This window comes from Oncorhynchus mykiss, chromosome 1 (assembly GCF_057628025.1).
Source record: "Oncorhynchus mykiss isolate SJ-2025 chromosome 1, ASM5762802v1, whole genome shotgun sequence".
Lineage (NCBI taxonomy): Eukaryota > Metazoa > Chordata > Actinopteri > Salmoniformes > Salmonidae > Oncorhynchus > Oncorhynchus mykiss.
In genome coordinates, this window is record NC_143022.1 from 65017364 (window position 1) to 65039721 (window position 22358).

The 22358-nt window shown below is 41.8% G+C and overlaps 1 protein-coding gene across 1 annotated transcript in view; it reads right to left on the reverse strand.

Annotated features, from left to right (window-relative positions):
• The window catches only part of sgpl1 (sphingosine-1-phosphate lyase 1), a 33486-nt gene extending 12896 nt beyond the window's left edge, over positions 1-20590 (reverse strand). Inside the window, exons 1-7 of the mRNA XM_021607269.3 lie at positions 20352-20590; positions 7315-7480; positions 6151-6218; positions 5478-5625; positions 3374-3453; positions 3044-3172; positions 2819-2907 (exon numbers count right to left, since the gene is read on the reverse strand). Coding sequence (XP_021462944.2) covers positions 2819-2907; positions 3044-3172; positions 3374-3453; positions 5478-5625; positions 6151-6218; positions 7315-7480; positions 20352-20363 — 692 coding nt within the window. The 5' untranslated portion in view covers positions 20364-20590. The remainder of the gene's footprint in view (positions 1-2818; positions 2908-3043; positions 3173-3373; positions 3454-5477; positions 5626-6150; positions 6219-7314; positions 7481-20351) is intronic.
• Positions 20591-22358: the final 1768 nt, after the last annotated feature.

Below are 22358 nucleotides of genomic sequence, written 5' to 3' on the forward strand. Positions count from 1 at the left end.
ATGGTCTGTGCTTGCTCTGAGGATGCGGCTAGGGATGCAGTCTGGGCCAGCACCCTTGCGAGGGTTAACACGTTTAAATGTTTTACTCACGTTGGCCATGGTGAAGGAACGCCCACAGGTTTTGGTAGCGGGCCGTGTCAGTAGCACTGTATTGTCATCAAAGCGAGCAAAGGAGTTGTTGAATTTGTCTGGGAGCAAGACGTCAGTGTCTGCGACAGTGCTGGTTTTCTTTTAGTAATCCGTGTTTGACTGTAGACACTGCCACATACGTCTCCCATTTGAACCGTTGAATTGCGACTCTACTTTGTCTCTATACTGACACTTAGCTTGTTTGATTGTCTTGTGGAGGGAATAGCTACACTGTTTATATTTGGTCATGTTTCCGGTCGCCTTGCCATGATTAAAAGCAGTGGTTCGCGCTTTCAGTTTTGCACGAATGCTGCCATGAATCCACGGTTTCTGGTTAGGGAAGGTTTTAATAGTCACCGTGGATACAACATCACCGATGCACTTACTAATAAACTCGCTCACCGAGTCAGCGTATACATCATTGTTGTTGTCTGAGACTATCTGGAACATTTTCCAGTCCACTTGATCGAAGCAATCTTGAAGCGTGGAATTAAATTGGTCGGACCATCGTTGAACAGACCTGAGCATGGGCGTTTCCTGTTTGAGTTTCTGTCTATAGGCTGGTAGCAACAAACTGGAGTCGTGGTCAGATGTGTCGAAAGGAGGGCGGGGGAGGGCTTTGTATGCATCGCGGAAGTTAGAGTAACAATGACCCAGAATGCTGCCAGCTCGAGTTGCGCATTCGACATGCTGATCAAATTTAGGGAGCCTTGATTTCAGATTAGTTTAGTTAAAATCCCCAGCTTCAATGAATGCAGTCTCAGGATATATGGTTTCCAGTTTACATAGAGTCCAGTGAAGTTCTTTCAGGGCCGTCGAGGTATCTGCTTGGGGGGGATATACACGGCTGTGGTTATAATCGAAGAGAATTCTCTTGGTTGATAATGAGTTCGGCATTTGATTGTAAGGAATTCTAGGTCAGGTGAACAAAAGGACTTGAGTTCCTGTATGTTGTTATGATCACACTATGAGTTGAAGGCATACACCTCCGTCCTTCTTCTTACCAGAGAGTTGTTTGTTTCTGTCGGCGCGATACGTGAAGAAACCGGATGGCTATACTGACTCTGATAACATATCCTGAGTGAGCAATGTTTCTGTGAAAGAGAGAATGTTACAATCTCTGATGTCTCTCTGGAGGGCCACCCTTGCTCAAATTTCGTCTACCTTGTTGTCAAGAGACTGGACATTGGCGAGTAGTATACTCAGGAGAGGTGAGCCAGTCTACAGAGCCTGACCAAAAGACCGCTCCGCCTGCCCCTTCTGTGGCGCCATTGTTTTGGGTCGCCTACTGGGATCAGATCCATTGTTCTGGGTGGTGGTCCGAACAGAGGATCCACTTCGGGATAGTCATATTCCTGGTCGTAATGTTGGTAAGTTGATGTTGCTCTTATATCCAATAGTTATTCCGGCTGTATGTAATAATACTTTAGATTTCCTGGGGTAACAATGTAAGAAATAATACATAATACTTATTGATGAAGCCAATGACTGATGGTGTACTCCTCAATGCCATCGGAGGAATCCCGGAACATATTCTAGTCTGTGCTAGCAAAACAGTTCTGTAGCTTAGCATCTGCTTCATCTGACCACTTTTTTATTGATCTCATCACTGGTGCTTCCTGCTTTAATTTTTGCTTGTAAACAGGAATCAGGAGGTTAGAATTGTGGTCTGATTTGCCAAATGGAGGGCGAGGGAGAGCTTTGTATGTGTTGTGTTTGTGAAGTATAGGTGGTCCAGAGTTCTTTTTCCTCTGGTTGCACATTTAACATACTGATAGAAATTTGGTAAAACTGATTTAGGTTTCCCTGCATTAAATTCCCCAGCTACTAGGAGTGCCGCCTCTCGGTGAGCGTGGTCTTGTTTGCTTATGGCGGAATACAGCTCATTCAATGCTGCCCTAGTGCCAGCCTCTGACTGTGGTGGTATGTAAACAGCTACAAACTCTCCCGGTAGGTAGTGTGGTCTACAGCTTATGAGATACTCTACCTCAGGCGAGCAATATCTCGAGACTTCCTTAGATATTGTACACCAGCTGTTGTTTACAAAAATACATAGACCGCTGCCCCTTGTCTTACCAGATGCCGCTGTTTAATCCTGCCACTACATCGTATCACCAGCCAGCTGTATGTTGATAGTGTCGTCATTCAGCCACGACTCCGTGAAGCATAAGATGTTACAGTTTTTAATGTCCCGTTGGTAGTTTAGTCTTCCACATAACTCGTCAATTTTATTGTCCAAAGATTGCACGTTTGCTAGCAGAATGGAGGGAAGTGGGGTTTATTCAATCGATTAAGAATTCTCAGAAGGCAGCCAGACCTTAGCCCCCTCTTTCTCCGCCTCCTCTTCATGCAGATTACAGAGATCGGGGCCTGTTCCCGAGGAAGCAGAGTATCTTTCGCATGGGCTCGTCAGAGTCGTGAAAGGAAAAAGAGGATTCTGTTAGTCCGTGGTGAGTAATCGCAGTCCTGATGTCTAGAAGTTATTTTCGGTCATAAGAGACGGACGGTAGCGGCAACATTATGTACAAAATAAGTTTTAAAAATAAGTTAAACAACGCAAATAAATGAACAAGAAAAACTATTGGCTGGGGCCACGTAAAACGTCTGCCATCCTCTCCGGCGCCATTTTACCCATCTGTTGTGCCAAGAATAGAAATAATCTGGGGCTATATTTTGACAGTGAACTTACATTTCAGGATGTTTCACACCCCGCTCATAGGCCATGTCTCTGTACGCCTTGCATGCCATCAATATGCTTTCAGTTCCTCCGGAGGTGACCTGGACAAAGCAGAAACAGCAGCAGCAATCAGTGTTCAAAATATGCTGGTGCATACGTTTTGATTATTCTCTTGAGAAGAACATTTCCCAAACCCTAGGTCAGTGAGTCTTGTGGGAGTACTGAAGGTAAACTCACTGTGCCACAAGAGTTGGGCCCACCGTTGAAGAGGGTACACGCCATTCTCACAATCTCTGCCTCCATCTTCCTCACACCGGGAAAGAGGTCTGGGTGAAGTGGGTTGCTCCATGCAAAGTCTCCATACACCTAGAAACAAAAGGAGGAATATAAGAAGGGAATCACTAAGCGATGAGATTTGTCATATAAACAAGGGATATTCAGACTGTAGAATGAGCTTTAAATAAAAAAATGTATTACTCAAAACACTACACACAGATGTTAAACTTGATTGTTTTGTCTTGAATTCTTTGAATGAACAAAGACTGTTGTTTTGTGGACTAGAAATACCTTCACCAAAAGTTTGGTAAGTGTCTGATCTCCCCAGTACACTGCGCCTGAAACTCGTCCTTTCTCCCAATCCACTTCATCTGTGAAGAGCAGACAACAACACACACATACACAGTGCCTTGCGAAAGCATTCGGCCCCCTTGAACTTTGCGACCTTTTGCCACATTTCAGGCTTCAAACATAAAGATATAAAACAGTATTTTTTGTGAAGAATCAACAACAAGTGGGACACAATCATGAAGTGGAACGACATTTATTGGATATTTCAAACTTTTTTAACAAATCAAAAACTGAAAAATTGGGCGTGCAAAATTATTCAGCCCCTTTACTTTCAGTGCAGCAAACTCTCTCCAGAAGTTCAGTGAGGATCTCTGAATGATCCAATTTTGACCTAAATGACTAATGATGATAAATACAATCCACCTGTGTGTAATCAAGTCTCCGTATAAATGCACCTGCACTGTGATAGTCTCAGAGGTCCGTTAAAAGCACAGAGAGCATCATGAAGAACAAGGAACACACCAGGCAGGTCCGAGATACTGTTGTGAAGAAGTTTAAAGCCGGATTTGGATACAAAAAGATTTCCCAAGCTTTAAACATCCCAAGGAGCACTGTGCAAGCGATAATATTGAAATGGAAGGAGTATCAGACCACTGCAAATCTACCAAGACCTGGCCGTCCCTCTAAACTTTCAGCTCATACAAGGAGAAGACTGATCAGAGATGCAGCCAAGAGGCCCATGATCACTCTGGATGAACTGCAGAGATCTACTGCTGAGGTGGGAGACTCTGTCCATAGGACAACAATCAGTCATATTGCACAAATCTGGCCTTTATGGAAGAGTGGCAAGAAGAAAGCCATTTCTTAAAGATATCCATAAAAAGTGTTGTTTAAAGTTTGCCACAAGCCACCTGGGAGACACACCAAACATGTGGAAGAAGGTGCTCTGGTCAGATGAAACCAAAATTGAACTTTTTGGCAACAATGCAAAACGTTATGTTTGGCGTTAAAGCAACACAGCTCATCACCCTGAACACACCATACCCACTGTCAAACATGGTGGTGGCAGCATCATGGTTTGGGCCTGCTTTTATTCAGCAGGGACAGGGAAGATGGTTAAAATTGATGGGAAGATGGATGGAGCCAAATACAGGACCATTCTGGAAGAAAACCTGATGGAGTCTGCAAAAGACCTGAGACTGGGATGGAGATTTGTCTTCCAACAAGACAATGATCCAAAACATAAAGCAAAATCTACAATGGAATGGTTCAAAAATAAACATATCCAGGTGTTAGAATGGCCAAGTCAAAGTCCAGACCTGAATCCAATCGAGAATCTGTGGAAAGAACTGAAAACTGCTGTTCACAAATGCTCTCCATCCAACCTCACTGAGCTCGAGCTGTTTTGCAAGGAGGAATGGGAAAACATTTCAGTCTCTCGATGTGCAAAACTGATAGAGACATACCCCAAGCGACTTACAGCTGTAATCGCAGCAAAAGGTGGCGCTACAAAGTATTAACTTAAGGGGGCTGAATAATTTTGCACGCCCAATTTTTCAGTTTTTGATTTGTTAAAAAAGTTTGAAATATTCAATAAATGTCGTTCCACTTCATGATTGTGTCCCACTTGTTGATTCTTCACAAAAAAAATACAGTTTTATATCTTTATGTTTGAAGCCTGAAATGTGGCAAAAGGTCGCAAAGTTCAAGGGGGCCGAATACTTTCGCAAGGCACTGTATATATATATATATATATATATAATAATTTCACAACTTTCCCTACAAATAAAACCAATACTAAAAACACCCTGTGCAGCAGGCACACTTGTCAAAACATTTGTCACATTTATTTTGCCAGAAGTAGCCAATACAAAAAGGCACGTTAGGTCATTTGCTCCGTAATAAGCCATTATATTGCATTATATTATTTCTCAACAAAAACAGTCTAAAACATACCAATGCATCTTACTCTGCATTTTGTTTTCTAGGATATAGTCAATACCATATATACAGGGCAGTAAGTCAACGGCCCCATAGGCTACAAAGACAGAAAGTAGAAAAATAAGCTCCAGAAACTGCTCTGGGACAACTCTCAGCCACTTACTCAGTGTTTGATACTCTCTGATCCGGTCTAGAACTTGAACTTGGCTAAGCCCTTGTTCAGGCAGCTGTTTGGTGTAGCTCATGCCCTCCTTCAGTGTGCAAAGACTGAGAGACATGTCAGCCAGGGCCTTTTTCAGCTGGTTCTGGATCTGTTACAAAGAGACACCGAGTTAGTTACATTACACACATCACCGCTCAGACAACACAAACCATTCCCAAGGAGGAGTGGCATTGAGGAGAGTGTTTAGGCTACGACACTCTGGCGTTCACAACTTATCTAAAAGTGTTCTCGGAAATATTGAAAATATATGAAAGCAATCAACTAGCTAGTTGTGAAAGTATAGGTGATCGCCCAGATCTTCCTGGCATGCTATCCAAATATGTTTGTGGCTAGACAGCACTCAACTTATATAATGTAAATTTAGATGTAACCATCGGATTAAAGTGTAGCCTATTAAATCCAAACAGTTTTAGTCATTCTGTAAATGACCAACAGTAACCCAACATTATCACAAGTCCATGATGTAAACTGCGTCAAAGGTCTCACCCCCCCCCCCCCCCCTCCCCGCATGCCGACACTCAAGTCATCAGTGAGTGACTCATACCGCGCCAGACAAGGAAGAGTCAGAGCACATCTGTGGAATAGAGGAACACAATAACCGCTTGAAACTTACTGTCGCGCCAACAAAGGGTATTTTTCTGACGAGTCGAAAGCACTGCTTCTTGAGTCGGGATGTCAGGGCTGTTAAGCGACAAAAGAAAGAGACTGATTGTGTTGAAATAATGGTAGATGTGCAGCACAGTACAAAACCACAAGCTGAATTCAAATGGGGCATTTTTATATAATAATGCAGCTGCTTGGAAAGGGCAGACAATTCAAAAAAGACCAACAGCTGGCGTACAAGCTAATACTGGAACACAGTTTCCTGACAACATTCCTGACAAATTAGATTTTGTGTGCAGCAAGTTACTTGCCATCAACAACAAAAATAATTTCCACTGATTTGGAATAGAAATATCATTGATCTGTAGTATTCTGGAAAATGCACAAACATCAAGTCTGAACATAGTTATGTCACTTGTAATGACTGTAAAACAGCTGGAAAATGTACAAAGAGACAAACTGAAGTGTGGAACAAGAACAAATACAGCAACTGCAAGTTCAAACATATTTCAAATGGTTGGCCAGCGACACAGAGTGCTGTAACTAATCAGCGATACACCGAAATTGTTTTGTCAGCTGATCATTGCTCACAATTATATCAGGAAAAAGTATTCAAGTCCATACAGGGATTGAGATTAAGGGTTGCCATTATGCCCGGGGCAAGTGACCTGAGCAGTTGCCCCATTGGGCATGTCATTTATTTTAACTGACAACAACCAAAATACAAAGAATTACAGTAGTCTGGACTCTCTGGTTCCTCCACTGTGTGTCGGTGAAAATAGCTACTAAACATTTTGGGGGCAAGTGATCATAATCGTCGGGCAACCCCAAAATACTCAATCGCTGCCATACTTCGGTTCCAACTCTAGGTGCTTTAATGCTGACACCTACCCTGCATGTCAATTCTTCACCGTTCTACCAGTCTGCACATTGGATTGACATAAGCATGAGCCAGAGAGAGTATTACATCATATTCTTACACCAGTCCTTTCCTTTTAAATCCATGAGGGGAAGTGAATAATTGCACACTCATTCAGACGGGTAAAGAATCACGAAGCAGCATGTCTGATTAAAACCAACAAAAAAAACACTTTCCATAATGTAGAACACCCATTCATCACGTTTCCCATGCATACGATACACGCATGCTTTATTCCATAATGAGAAAACATACTTTCTTGCTGAAACAAGAAGCCTTTGACCCAGACTGCTCCTAGGGTAGATACGAGAGTAGCTCCAATGATCTGCCAGGGTTCCAGCTCCTCGCAGTTGGTGTTCACAAGTCGCTTGCCTTCCTCCAGGTAGAGCAGTAGCATCTCCTTGTACACCTCCAAGGCACTCTAGGAACATAGAGAGATGACATTGTTCATTTCCAATTGTAGCTCCGTCTGTACTGCTATGCAACGTGTATGGATTTTCTGGGTGGGCCGTGGGGACTACATGCACAAACTCAGCCAAAAAAAAAAAAACATCCTCTCACTGTCAACTACATTTATTTTCAGCAAACTTAACCTGTGTAAATATTTATATGAACATAACATTCAACAGACATAAACTGAACAAGTTCCACAGGACATGTGACTAACAGAAATGGAATAATGTGACCCTGAACAAAGGGGGGGGTCAAAATCAAAAGTAACCACCAGTATCTGGTGTGGCCACCAGCTGCATTAAGTACTGCAGTGCACTGCAGTTCTCCTCATGGACTGCACCAGATTTGCCCGTTCTTGCTGTGAGATGTTACCCCACTCTTCCACCATGGCACCTGCAAGTTCCCGGACATTTCTGGGGGGGAATGGCCCTAGCCTTCACCCGCCGATCCAACAGGTCCCAAACGTGCTCAATGGGATTGCAATCCGGGTTCTTTGCTGGCCATGGCAGAACAATGACATTCCTGTCTTACAGGAAATCACACACAGAACGAGCAGTATGACTGGAAGCATTGTCATGCTGGAGGGTCATGTCAGGATGAGCCTGCAGAAAGGGTACCACATGAGGGAGGATGTCTTCCCAGTAACGCACAGCATTGAGATTAACTGCAATGACAGCAAGTTCAGTCCGATGATGCTGTGACACACCGCCCCAGACCATGACCAACCCTCCACCTCCAAATCGATCCCGCTCCAGAGTACAGGCCTCGGTGTAACACTCATTCCTTCGATAATAAACGCGAATCTGACTATCACCCCCGGTGAGACAAAACCACGACTCGTCAGAGAAGAGCAGTTTAACCACAAAAGTTATTTTTTAATGATTAACACAGCTGTTCACTTGAGAGAGATGCGAAGACAGCACAAATGTTACCTTTTTTTTTTTATAAAAGTAAGGATGCCACCCAGTGTTCTCATAATCATCCCCTATCTTTGATAAACACAGAAATTAAAACTGATTTCCAAAATGTTGTCGTCCCATCTTGAGACTTACTTATTTGTCCTTTGCTATTTTTATTATCCATGGAACATCTGGCCCAGGCAACTTTTCAATCGAAAATAAATAATTAGATTTTTGGAAAATTGGTGTTATCAATTCATCTCATTATATGCAGACGATATTTTACTATATCTAGACAACGTATCTTAAAATCGCTCTCAAACACATTGAAGATCATAGATGAATTTTATAACTTGAGATGAAGCTGAATTTATCTAACCAAATCAGCATTACTGACTCTCAAGACCCCAATTGAGGACTGCATTTCTACTATTGGAATCCCAAACATTTCTGATTTAAAATATTTGGTTGTAGATACAGTTGAAGTTGGAAGTTTACATACACTTCGGTTGGAATCATTAAAACTCGTTTTTTCAACCACGCCACAAATTTATTGTTAAACTATAGTTTTGGCAAGTCAGGTAGGACATCTACTTTGTGCATGACAAGTACTTTTCCAACAATTGTTTACAGACAGATTATTTCACTGTATCACAATTCCAGTGGGTCAGAAGTTTACATACACTAAGTTGACTGTGCCTTTAAACAGCTTGGAAAATTCCAGAAAATGATGTCATGGCTTTAGAAGCTTCTGATAGGCTAATTGACATCATTTGAGCCAATTGGAGGTGTACCTGTGGATGTATTTCAAAGCCTACATTAAAATGCAGTGCCTCTTTGCTTGACATCATGGGAAAATCAAAAGAAATCAGCCAAGAAAAACAAACCTGTAGACCTCCACAAGTCTGGTTCATACTTGGGAGCACGGTACCACGTTCATCTGTACAAACAATTATACTTGCATACTAACACCATGGGACCACGCAGCCATCATACCGCTCAGGAAGGAGATGTGTTCGGTCTCCTAGAGATGAACGTACTGTGGTGCGAAAAGTGCAAATCAATCCCAGAACAACAGCAAAGGACCTTGTGAAGATGCTGGAGGAAACAGGTACAAAAGTATCTATATCCACAGTAAAACAAGTCCTATATCGACACAACATGGAAGGCCGCTCAGCAAGGAAGAAGCCACTGCTCCAAGACCGCCAATAAAAAAGCCAGACTACGGTTTGCCACTGCACATGGGGACAAAGATCGTACTTTTTGGAGAAATGTCCTCTGGTCTGATGAAACAAAAGTAGAACTGTTTGGCCAAAACGATCATCTTTATGTTTGGGGGGGGAAAGGTGGAGGCTTGCAAGCCAAAGAACACCATCCCAACCGTGAAGCATGGGGGTGGAAGCATCATGTTGTGGGGGTGCTTTGCTGCAGGAGGGACTGGTGCACTTCACAAAATAGATGGCATCATGAGGCTGGAAAATTATGCGGATATATTGAAGCAACATCTCAAGACATCAGTCAGGAAGTTAAAGCTTGGTTGCAAATGGGTCTTCCAAATGGACAATGACCCCAAGCATACTTACAAAGTTGTGGCAAAATGGCTTAAGGACAACAAAGTCAAGGTATTGGAGAGACCATCACAAAGCCCTAACCTCAATCCTATAGAATATTTGTGGGCAGACCTGAAAAAGCGTGTGCGAGCAAGGAGGCCTACAAACCTGACTCAATTACACCAGCTCTGTCAGGAGGAATTCACCCAACTTATTGTGGGAAGCTTGTGGAAGGCTACCTGAAACGTTTAACCCAAGTTAAACAATTTAAAGGCAATGCTTCCAAATACTAATTGAGTGTATGTAAACTTCTGACCCACTGGGACTGTGATGAAAGAAATAAAAGCTGAACTAAATCACTACTATTATTCTACCATTTCACATTCTTAAAATAAAGTGGTGATCCTAACTGACCTAAAACAGGGAATATTTATTAGGATTAAATGTCAGGAATTGTGAGGAGTATTTCTGTCTGTAATAAAGCCCTTTTGAAGGGTAAAACTCCCCAGTGGGTGGGCCTGGCTGCCAAGTGGTTGGGCCTATGCCCTCCAAGGCCCACCAATGGCTGCACCCCTGCCCAGTCATATGAAATCCTTAGATTAGGGCCTAATTAATGCATTTCAATTGACTGATTTCCTCAAATGAACTCAGTAAAATCTTTGAAAATGTTGCATTAACATTTTTGTTCAGTACACAATTTGGTCACAAAAACAAGTAATGTTTATGTGCATCACTCAGCCTTTTATCCGCACCAAGTAAATTTGATGGAAACATCTCTGGTGGGAAAATGTGCATAATGTTTCAATATGGACTTTAGAATATTCACATAAAACTATTTTGCCAGTTGGATGGAAACCTAGCCACAGACACTGACTGTCACCACATATCACCGTCATTTAATCATGTCCCCAATAGCAGATTTACATCCTGTGTGTAACGGATGTGAAACGGCTAGCTTAGTTAGCGGTGCGCGCTAAATAGCGTTTCAATCGGTGACGTCACTTGCTCTGAGACCTTGAAGTAGGAGTTCTCTTTGCTCTGCAAGGGCCGCGGATTTTGTGGAGCGATGCTTCGAGGGTGACTGTTGATGTGTACAGAGGGTCCCGGGTATGGGCGAGGGGACGGTCTAAAGTTATACGTGCACAAGATCGAAATGACAAACCCTTAAAACACACAAGTCACAATGCAATTCCCTCATAATCAATTGACATCACACTTTCCATCGTACACAGTTCAACACACCATCAGTCAACTTTAATCTTTGCGAAAGTAGAAATACAATACCCAACTAGTACCAATAAGTCTACTAATGACAAGTACTTACACCAGAAGACTCGCGCTACGGTTCAATTTCTTTCGCTCTGTAGACACGCAGTTGCGGACATTACATTAGAGAGAAAGTGATTTGGGTAATCTGCTACTTCAAAATCCAACTAGTCTTTAGAGTGACAGGTCGCCCTGGTCGCAGTTGTAAATTAGAACTTGTTCTCAACTGGCCTATCTGTTTAAATAAAAAGGTGAAATACATTTTTTTTTAAATCCCACAACCAGGTGAGGTGGAGGAATAGGAGTCAGCTGACTACACTCTGCCCCTGTCATCCATTAGACGTAACATTTGTAGCCAATGGAGGAGAGAAACCTCAGACACTTTTCCCTCCCCAAACAAATTCACTTGGTGTTAATTTGAGTGCAGAGGAAGTGCAATAACATGCAGGTGTTCATTATCAATCAACTCAAAAACAAATGACTTTCTGATAGACGTATCACTAACGTATTCCAAATACAAAATACATTCAGTAAGGAATACACTATTTCAGGTGTGGAATATAAGAAAAACTGCTCATACCGTATCTGCATTTGACAAATTAAGCCTATTCCCAAATCAGTGGCTATAGTAAATAATTAATTAATTTCATGAGTGCGGTAAAATGTGTTTATCTCTAGAGCACTACTTTATTTTTATTTTTTTACAACACTGTGCGTTTCTGCTTGATAACAATAAAGGTAGTATCCATGAAGGTCTCCTATAATCAGATATCAAAAAGCTTAAGGTCCACAAGACAGTAACTTTAATAACCACTATTCCTAACCACTGAATCGAACATCACATAAAGCCTTGGGGGAAATATAATAGGTACTGGTGATGCAGTACAATGACATCATGCAAACTAACCATGCTCAACGCAGAGTATGTGTTTGGAACGCAAACACTTTTAGTTACTTCATTAGAAATGTAGGCTTTAATTGACGACTGACTACTTGCTTAAATTGAATCACGTCAATCCAGGTCTAGTAAAAGTCACAGCAAAAAAAAGAAACAGTATGACATTAAAAAAAAAATGGTTTACGTAATAAAGACTACTGACAGTAGTTTTACAGGCAGGGGCCTAGCCTATAGTAATGACAAACCCTAATTCTACAATGGATGAACCTGAATGAAAGCTTTGCCTTTCAATCACAAGAATACACCCACTGACGACAGTTGTTAGGTTTAATCTCCGACAGGTTTGCCAAGGTTAGCGAAATAGCGCAGAGTTGGGAGAAACATACTATGTGACCAGCAGCGGCCATGTATCAGATGGGCAGCTAAAGTTTATGCATTATCATAGGATTCGGTTTCATTCTCCATCTAAAATGGTGAGAGAAAAAAAACGAACGTTTTGTCAGGACTTTTTAAATATGTATGCAAAAGCTGTAGTTCCCTTTTGAGTTCAGTGCTTCTGTAGCACAGACTGCAGCGCTGAGCGAGCATCCAGTGCCACATTATTTTTTTTTATATGCCATAAACTGGAGAGATTAAGGGCAAAAGGAAAGTTCTGGTGCAACAGATATAAACCCTTTTGTCACGTACGTACTATTTGTTACCCGACACATTTCTTTCTGACATTTTTTAAATAACATACGTTTGTCCGTCACAAAACATTTTTTTCGTGGCCGTCTTCGCATTAGGAGAAATAATGCAGTGCCCTAGCCCGGTCTGAAGCCCACGCTTATTTTGTTCTCCCTATTGTTGTGTAAACGCCCATGCATCCGTTTTCCCAGGCCAACAGTATTCTGTAAGGAGACCTTTGTTGTCTCCAAGGGGAGGTCGTATTTCTCATGGAAATGTACTGGGTGTACTGGGCCACTGCTATGAGAGACATCAAGGGGAAAACAGTGTGATAATAAACATTAGTATCAACACTGGCTTGGCAAACACATTTTATGAATTCTTTGAGTTCTAAGGTCTGTATTTTATGGAAAATAAAATTCAAATACTTCAAATAATGAAGTCAAATACCATGATCTAAGCTTCAACTGTCAACACTGAGTTAATTTGTACCGCTGCCTTCATTGCGAACATGGACCTACCGTGGGTTCGATTCCGACACACGCCCTTCTGGCATAAATACCTCAAATCGGGGGATTGACATCATTTAGTTACACATTTAAAATATGGACAGTGAAGGGATATTTGACCCAGATCTGGATAGGAAATGACTATACCAGACACTTCATTTTAAAGACAGTTGCATTTAATGCATAAAATAAATAGAAAACAAATTAAATAATAACAGTAGGCTACACCAACATTAGTTTCCATTCATACAAAAGGGGGGTAAATTTCCACAGTTGGTATATGACAAAATGCACAACAAAACCTTTCCCCCCTCAGGAGACTGAAAAGATCTCAGGAGACTGAAAAGATTTGGCATGGGTCCCCAGATCCCCCAAAAAGTCACACAGCTGCACCATCGAGAACATCCTAACCGGTTGCATCCCCGCCTGGTATGGCAACTGCTCAGCATCTGACCTTAAGGTGCTACAGAGGGTAGTGTGTACGGCCCAGTACATCACTGGGGCCAAGCTTCCTGCCATCCAGTACCTATATAATAGACGGTGTCAGAGGAAGCGCATAAAATTGTCAGAGACTCCAGACACCCAAGTCATAGACTGTTTTCTCTGCTACCGCACGGCAAGCGGTACTGGAGTGCCAAGTCTAGGAACAAAAGGCTCCTTAACAGCTTCTACTCCCAAGCCATAAGACTGCTGAACAATTAATAAAATGGCCACCGGACTATTTACATTGACCCCCCCAGCCCCCCTCCCTTTATTTTGTATGCTACTGCTACTCGCGGTTTATCATGTAGGTAGGGGTGAAGTGACTATGCATACATGTACAAATTACCTCAGCTAACCTGTACCCCCACACACTGACTCGGTACCGGTACCCCCTATATATAGCCTCTTTATTTTATTGTGTTACTTTTTATTATTTTTTACTATAGTTATTTGGTAAAGATAAATAACTCTTCTTGAACTGCACTGTTGATTAAGGGCTTGTTAAGTAAGCATTTCACGGTAAGGTCTACACTTGTTGTGTTTGGCGCATGTGACAAATAAAGTTTGATTTGATTTTAAATACTTGATATCAATTGTACGGAATACTTGTCAAATAGATAAATCGCCCTTAGTCTGTTAAAAAAGGTCCAAGTTGTTCCGATGATAATACCAACCAGAAGGCGCACATACACTACATGACCAAAAGTACGTGGACACCTGGTCGTCGAAAACTCATTCCAAAATCATGGGCATTAATATAGAGTTGGTCCCCACTTTTCTCCTATAACAGCCTCCACTTTTATGGGAAGGCTTTCAACTAGATGTTGGAACATCTGCGGGGACTTGCTTCCATTCAGTCACAAGACCATTAGTGAGGTCGGGCACTGATGTTGGGCGATTAGGCCTGGTTCGCAGTCGGCATTCCAATTAATTCCAAAGGTCTTCGATGGGGTTGAGGTCAGGGCTCTGTGCAGGCCAGTCAAGTTCTCCCACAATGATCTCGACAAACTATTTCTGTATGGACCTCGCTTTGTACCCCAGGGCATTGTGATGCTGAAACAGGAAAGGGCCTTCTCCAAACTGTTGCCACAAAGTTGGAAGCAAAGAATCGTCTAGAGTGTCATTGTATACTGTAGTGTTATGATTTCCCTTCACTGGAACTAAGAGGCCTAGCCCGAACCATGAAAAGCAGCCCCATCAGTTGTGCCATCAGTTGATTGACAGATGTAGGCCTACTGTAGAACGATAAAGTTTCCTCCAGTGCGGATGCTAGCTAGCCCACGTTTTATAGTTAGGCTGTGTATAATTTGTCAATATACTTATGGTCTTTTGAGTGGATGGCTCTTACAGTAGGTGTGATTTCCATTGCTAAGCTGTTATGCGCCAGCTACAGTAGCATAGACCTACTGTACTTTCAGTTTGATGCTGGCATTTGTAAATCGTCCTTGTCGTGGATTGAAAGCCTGTATTGTGTGGCCCTACTATTTCATTTTGAAAAACTGTCAAGATGTTTATGCATTTGACCCTATCCAAATTCGATTTAGTTGAGCCGAGACACTTTTCTTTGATGCATAAATCATCAGACTATTCATTTTACTTTTTGAAAACATTGAAACAAATGCAATTATCTTTTCGCTTCAGGATAGTTTTGATCACATGGACTGGGATATATTCCGGGTAGCTTGCAAAAATAATCTAGACACGTATACGGGACTGAGTTTCTCAGTAGTACCTACTGTGACTAGTAAAACCTACCCTAACCAGAAACCGTTGACAGATGGTAGCATTCGCGTGAAACTGAAAGCGCGAACCACCACATTTAACCATGGCAAGGTGACTGGTAGAATGGACAGTGTAGTTATTCACTCCGCAAGGCAATCAAACAAGCTAAACGTCTGTATAGAGATAAAGTGGAGTCGCAATTCAACGGCTGACACGAGACATATGTGGCAGGGACTACAGACAATCACAGACTACAAAAGGAAAACCAGCCACGTCGTCCAGCCCGACGTCTTGCTTCCGGACAGGCTAAAGACATTCTAAGCACGCTTTGAGGACAACACAGTACCACCGACGCGACCCGCTACCAAGGACTGTGGGCTCTCCTTCTCCATGGCCGACGTTAGTAAAACATTTAAACGTGTTAACCCTCGCAAGGCTGCCAGCCCAGAAGGCATCCCTATCCGCATCCTCAGAGCATGCGCAGACCAGCTGGCTGGTGTGTTTACGGGCATATTCAATCTCTCCCTATCCCAGTCTGCTGTCCCCACATGCTTCAAGATTGTCACCATTGTTCCTGTACCCAAGAAGGCAAAGGCAACTGAACTTAATGACTATCGCCTTGCAGCACTCACCTCTGTCATCATGAAGTGCTTTGAGAGACTAGTCAAGGATCAGATCACCTCTACCTTTCCTGACAACCTAGACCCACTTCAATTTGCTTACCGCCCCAATAGATCCACAGACGATGCAATCGCCATCACTCCGCACACTGCCCTATCCCATCTGGACAAGAGGAATACCTATGTAAGAATGCTGTTTATTGACTATAGCTCAGCATGCAACACTGTTGTACTCCTCCAAGCTCATCATTAAGCTCGAGGCCTTGGGTCTGAACCCCGCCCTGTGCAACTGGGTCCTGTACTTCCTGAAGGGCCGCCCCCAGGTGGTGAAGGTAGGAAACATCACCTCCACTCTGCTGATCCTCAACACTGCAGCCCCACAAGGGTGCATTCTCAGCCCCCTCCTGTACTCTCTGTTCACCCATGACTGCATGGCCAAGCACGCCTCCAACTCAATCATCAAGTTTGCAGATGACACAACAGTAGTAGGCTTGATTACCAACGATGACACCACAGCCTACAGGGAGGAGGTGAGGGCTCTTGGAGTGTGGTGCCTGGAAAAAAACCTCTCACTCAACGTCAACAAAACAAATGGAGATGATTGTGGACTCCAGGAAACAGCAGAGGGTACACTGGTGGAAAGCTTCAAGTTCCTTGGCATACACATCACTGACAAACTGAAATGGACCACCCACACAGACAGTGTGGTGAAGAAGGCGCAACAGAACCTCTTCAACCTCAGGAGGCTAAAGAAATTTGGATTGTCACCTAAAACCCTCACAAACTTTTACAGATGCACAATTGAATGCATCCTGTCAGGCTGTATTTCCGCCTGGTATGGCAACTGCACCGCCTGCAATCGCAATGCTCCCAAGAGGGTGGTGTGGTCTGCCCAACACATTACAGGGGGCAAACTACCCACCCTCCAGGACACCTACAGCACCCAATGTCATAGGAAGGCCAAAAAGATCATCAAGGACATCAACCACCCGAGCCACTGCCTGTTCACCCCACTATCATCCAGAAGGCGAGGTCAGTACAGGTGCATCAATGCTGGGACCGAGAGACTGGAAAACAGCTTCTATTTTAAGGCCATCAGACTGTTAAACAGACATCAATAGTATATTAAAGGCTGCTGCCTATAGGCATAGACTGCAAATCACTGGCCACTTTAAGGAATGGAACCCTAGTCACTTTAATAATGTTTACATATCTGGCATTACTCATCTCATATGTATAGTGTATTCTATACTATTCTAAATTAAAAATGTGCAGTTTTATAGGTAATCTGATACTATTCTACACATTTTGCCATGAGGCTGAGAGAAAATGTTGCCGTTTTAAAGCTAATTTCCAGCAATTCTACACATATTGTCATGGGGCAGAGAGAAAAATGTGCAGTTTTATAGCTAATCTCACGCTATTCTACACATTGAGGTTGAGAGAATTTAGACATTTTTTAAAGCTAATTCTAAACATAAAACTGCACATTTTTCTCTCTCTCTATTCGTTAGTCAACTTGTCTATAATTAAACACATGTAGCTTTTCTTCTGTGACTGTCATTAGCCTATATGCTACCCTAGAAGACTAAATAAACTCTTGCTCGCCAGAATGTCATAAATCGATAGAATTCAATCTAGTCGACATTGGTAAAGTTCCTGTTCCGGAATAAAAATGTACCCTACATTTGCTGTATACTTTTACTGCAAGAAATGCTTAATTCTGCAGGAGTTCAAATGAAGGCTTCCATGAGAGGTTGTAGACCTACAATTAGTGTCCAGATTTCAGTTTCCATTTAACCCATCTGAACATTAGGCCACAGTTCCCTTGACGTGCCAGTCCTATTTGAAGTCCCCGTTTTGTGACTGTCGAACTCGTATAGCGCCTTACAATCATCCTCTTCTACCACTTCACCAAATCTTTCCAAAACGTGACTTTTCTAACCTTCCCCTCTCTTCATTTTCATCTCTCCATTTCGCAGCTTTTCTCTTATTGGAGTTCAACTCTGACATTGTCGTTTTTGCCTCTTAACTTTTTCTGCCTGTTCCAAAAAGCATTTGGCGATTGGCCTATAGGTTATTAGCCATGCGTACAGTTAGGCCTTTAAAGCTTAGACTTATGTACGAATGCCAGATAGCCTAAACTAATATAAGAAAAATCTCAAATGTAGCCTATAGATAAACATTGCACAAGAATGATACATTTATGGATTTTTTAAAGTGTTATTTTCTCTTTTTTTCAACCCGCACGCCACCTACCCGTCCTGCACTTCTAGAGCTACATAGGATACTTGAACTAGTCTAAGGCAATGTAGGTATGGTAGTGCATTGTATACAATAGTGCTGAGCTATTAGTGATTGAGGTCGGTTCGGTTTCGGTTCGATTATTTTAAAAATCATCACGTTTTGGATTTCAATAGTTTTTTAAACATTAAAACACACTGTACATTATGTGGGTTGAAAACACTAAAAGTAAAATGAATTAAAGTCCCATGATGGTTGTTTTGTTTATTACATTTGTTTTATTTGATGACAATTATTTAATTCCAAGTATCATCAATATAGAGCTGCTGCCTATGCTGTCGGACAAATCACTATTTTAGTAGTTCTTTAAAGTAAATAAGGCATACTTTTATGACTGCTGAATACTAACGATCAATCACTTAGATTATGTATTTTCAGGTAGAGATACCTTGCGATGCAACTGCTTTCTATCCCTCTCGATCGCGCATTCTTCGGTCTCTTCTCGTAGCAGGCATAAAATAAACACAGACCGTAAAAGAAACACACAAGTAGGCGCGCAATGGATTATGGCCATTGTAGTAATTACCACGTTTTTTGCATTAAACTGTGTAGAATATTGGCCTGTTGGAAATTACAACTCCCTACTACATTACACAGTTCAAGCATGATCTGCTTTATCTATAGAGAAACTGCAAAATGTGCTAATTGAGCTCACAGAAAAAACCCTGAACGAAATAGAATTCAAATAATTGAACCGATATCTTTCCATTCGTTGTTTTAAATCACTAAGCACTAGTATACAAACACCCCCCTGTGGCGATTGTAAATATTTCGTCAGACATTCAGATCCTCCTGCTGCAGGATTATTTTCCTCTTGCGACTAAACAGGTCAAATTAAGATCCGACATCTGTAGTTCAAGTGATAAAAAGCACATTTTCATGGCACGACGTGTTGAAGGTACTGATGTCAAAAGACTTGTGGCTGCTGAAGTCTGTATATATCGTATTATATACTGTGTAAGTCTATAGCCATATAAGGCTATATAGGTCCGCTAATAGAGGACTAGTAAAGGCCCAGTGCACTACTTTTGTGAAGATTATTATTTATTTTTTAACATTTTTTTAATATTTTGTTTTTATTCTGATTTTTCTAGGGGTTGGGGTGCTGAACCTTCAGTAAAAGCTCACTTTCTATGTCTTAAATCACTGCAAAGGAGATTGCCTGCAGGAGAAACAGTTTTTGATCATAAAGTTGTCATTACATTTGAATATGAGAAAGAACCTGGATCATTTGAATGTGAAGAAAGAACCTGTCAAGCTACAGGTGACTCTAGTCCATACTCAGAACACTGACATTTCTGACAAGTTTGCCACATTTCTAGAATGCATCTAGTCAGTTATTCACTCTAATAACTGTCAGAAAACCCTTATTATACTGCAAACTAAAAGAAAATCAAACCTACAACTAGAAGGCTATGCCTGCAAGAGTGAATAGTTGTTGAGGCAGTTAAGACAAAATGTATCTTAGAAGAATCTTGACTTTTCCATATCAGATTCTTGATCTGTATTTATGCCACATTATTCCCTCCGAATACATACACAAATAAACTACCCTGAAAAAGGATCGACTTCAAAATAATTATAAATGCCAGGGGTGTTATTCAAATAGTAAGAATATGTGCTAGAATCACTTTAACAATGCGCGAACTATGTCAACACCGTAACGTTAGCGCTCCAGGGCAAGCAACATGATTGTGTGTAGGCAAACTTCGCTCCACTGTTCTGGACGCTTTACTATAGCTTGCAGCAACACAGTAAACTTAATTGTTATAATGTAAATAATTTATCAGTGAGACCTGCTGCTTGTATGCTTTTTGACACACGGAGTTATCTAACGTTAGTTACATGGCTCAAGCAATATTTACATTTATCCAGAGAAAGAGAGAAAATCCTATTTAAAAAAAAGCCTATTATTCACTTACCCAATAGTCCATGGTTAGTGTCAAGACAAGCCTTCAGCAAATGATTGTCTTCACTTTTTCTTAGTAGGGAAAGTCACTTCAATATCTTTGTATAGCTTGCTTTGTGGTCGAGGATCTGATAAACATACCACTATAGTACAGAGAATCGTATCCTAAATTCAGGAAGTGACAAGCAACTAAAAAGCAAGCAACCTTCGTGTTCTTCTTCTTCTTCTTCTTCGTCAAGGTTTTATTGGCAGACTACATCCAAAAAGGTGCATTGCCGCCACCTATTGGGTGGGGTAAAAACGGAGCTACTTTAACGATTTTGTTTCTTAACTAAACATTTATGAAACACACTCATATTAATGTCAAAAAACAAAACACTACTTCACTTATTCAAATGTAGTCAGATCCGTACACAGCCTCTGGGGCCTGAGAGGGGGATGCATCTTCAGACAGTATTCCCTGCAATGTTTCAGCAGTGAAATCCTGCAGATCCAAGAACCTTTTAGCCGCTTTCACAGTGATTTAGTTTGTCCTGTAAAATTAATAAACGCAACAAAATCAACATTCTTCAGGATTACATGCTGACCAGACCGGACACGTTGCGTGCGCGAGCATCGCAAAATAAATGTAGGATTCATGTTATTCAATTATTGCACCCAAACTGCTCACATGCGCCAGCGAGCGTCTGCGATGCCAAGGGCTAAAATAGAAGTCCTTTCTATTTCTGACGCAGATGCGCTGCAAGTCCTGCCTCTCCCATCTCCTCATTGATTTAGAGAAGCAGGTAACCACGTGCCATCTCCTCATTGGTTATACCCACGTGGGTGATTGAAAGACGAAATGTTTTGCCATTTGTCATGGTAAAAGTGTAGATGCCAATCACCATATAAGTTCAAAGATGAAAAAGAGATGACTAGAAACGATTCGGTTGGCCGTGGATTAATTGTCGGAGTAGAGGACCTTGTGCATTTCAGGTAAAATAACAACTCAATGTTTATACCCAGGACAAATTAGCTAGCAATAGCAAGCTAGCTAAATAGGACAAATTGGCTAGCAAGTGCAAGCTAACTAGCTAAATTGCCATACATATTTAATGCTTTTCGACCTGTCCCCAAATTAATGTAATTGGTTCAGAGTTTTTTTTTTTATATTTTAACCTGCGTGTTGAGATTGCGTTTGGTGTAGGGGGACAAAATAAATGTATGCACGATGGCGCATGCGAGCATCCGGTTTGGGCTCCGTGTTAGTGTTTCAGAACCTTTCAACTGACTGACACCCACATACTGTTGAGCATCATCCACTGCCATAGCTACATGAACTCTACTCGCTACTTCGTCAATGTTCACTGCATCTGCATAGGAGGCCTTCTCGACAGCCCTGATCCTTCCTACTTTGACCTCCTTCACTCTGGAACTTGATTCCCATCACATACTAGTCAAAAAAATAAGATTCCATCTGCAAATACTTGTTGCGTGGCCAAACGTTTTACATTTATGACACTGAAGTGGCTTTTGTTCATAAGCTTGCACCACATATCTCAAATATCCCAGCCTTACACGAAGCCTCAACATCCACCGAGATGCCAGAAGTGGTGCCCTACTCCGATAATCATAGCATTCCACTTCATGTGTTGATAGTACTGTACATCCCCAGTGCTTTGACCTTTTTGTTCTTTTGACACAAATGAACTCAATATCATACCACTCTTGGTCACTCTGACTGACTCCACAAGTCCAATGCACTCTTCACTATCTTTGTGACCACAAACAGGTTTCCCCCAAAAACATCCTTGCTCATGAATTGCACTCCAATAAGGAATGACGCATTATCATACCGAGGCTTATCTTGATTTACAACTTTACACCTTTTTAGCTCCATTCTTAGATGTTACAGTAGCCTATTACACTAATTTCCTCTATCTTCCCTCGCGCCAACAGAATCAAGCATTACTTCTGCTTCCGCCATTGCTCTCAAACCCCAAAACACTCCCAGCAAGCAACCTTTCCATCTTAAATGGTA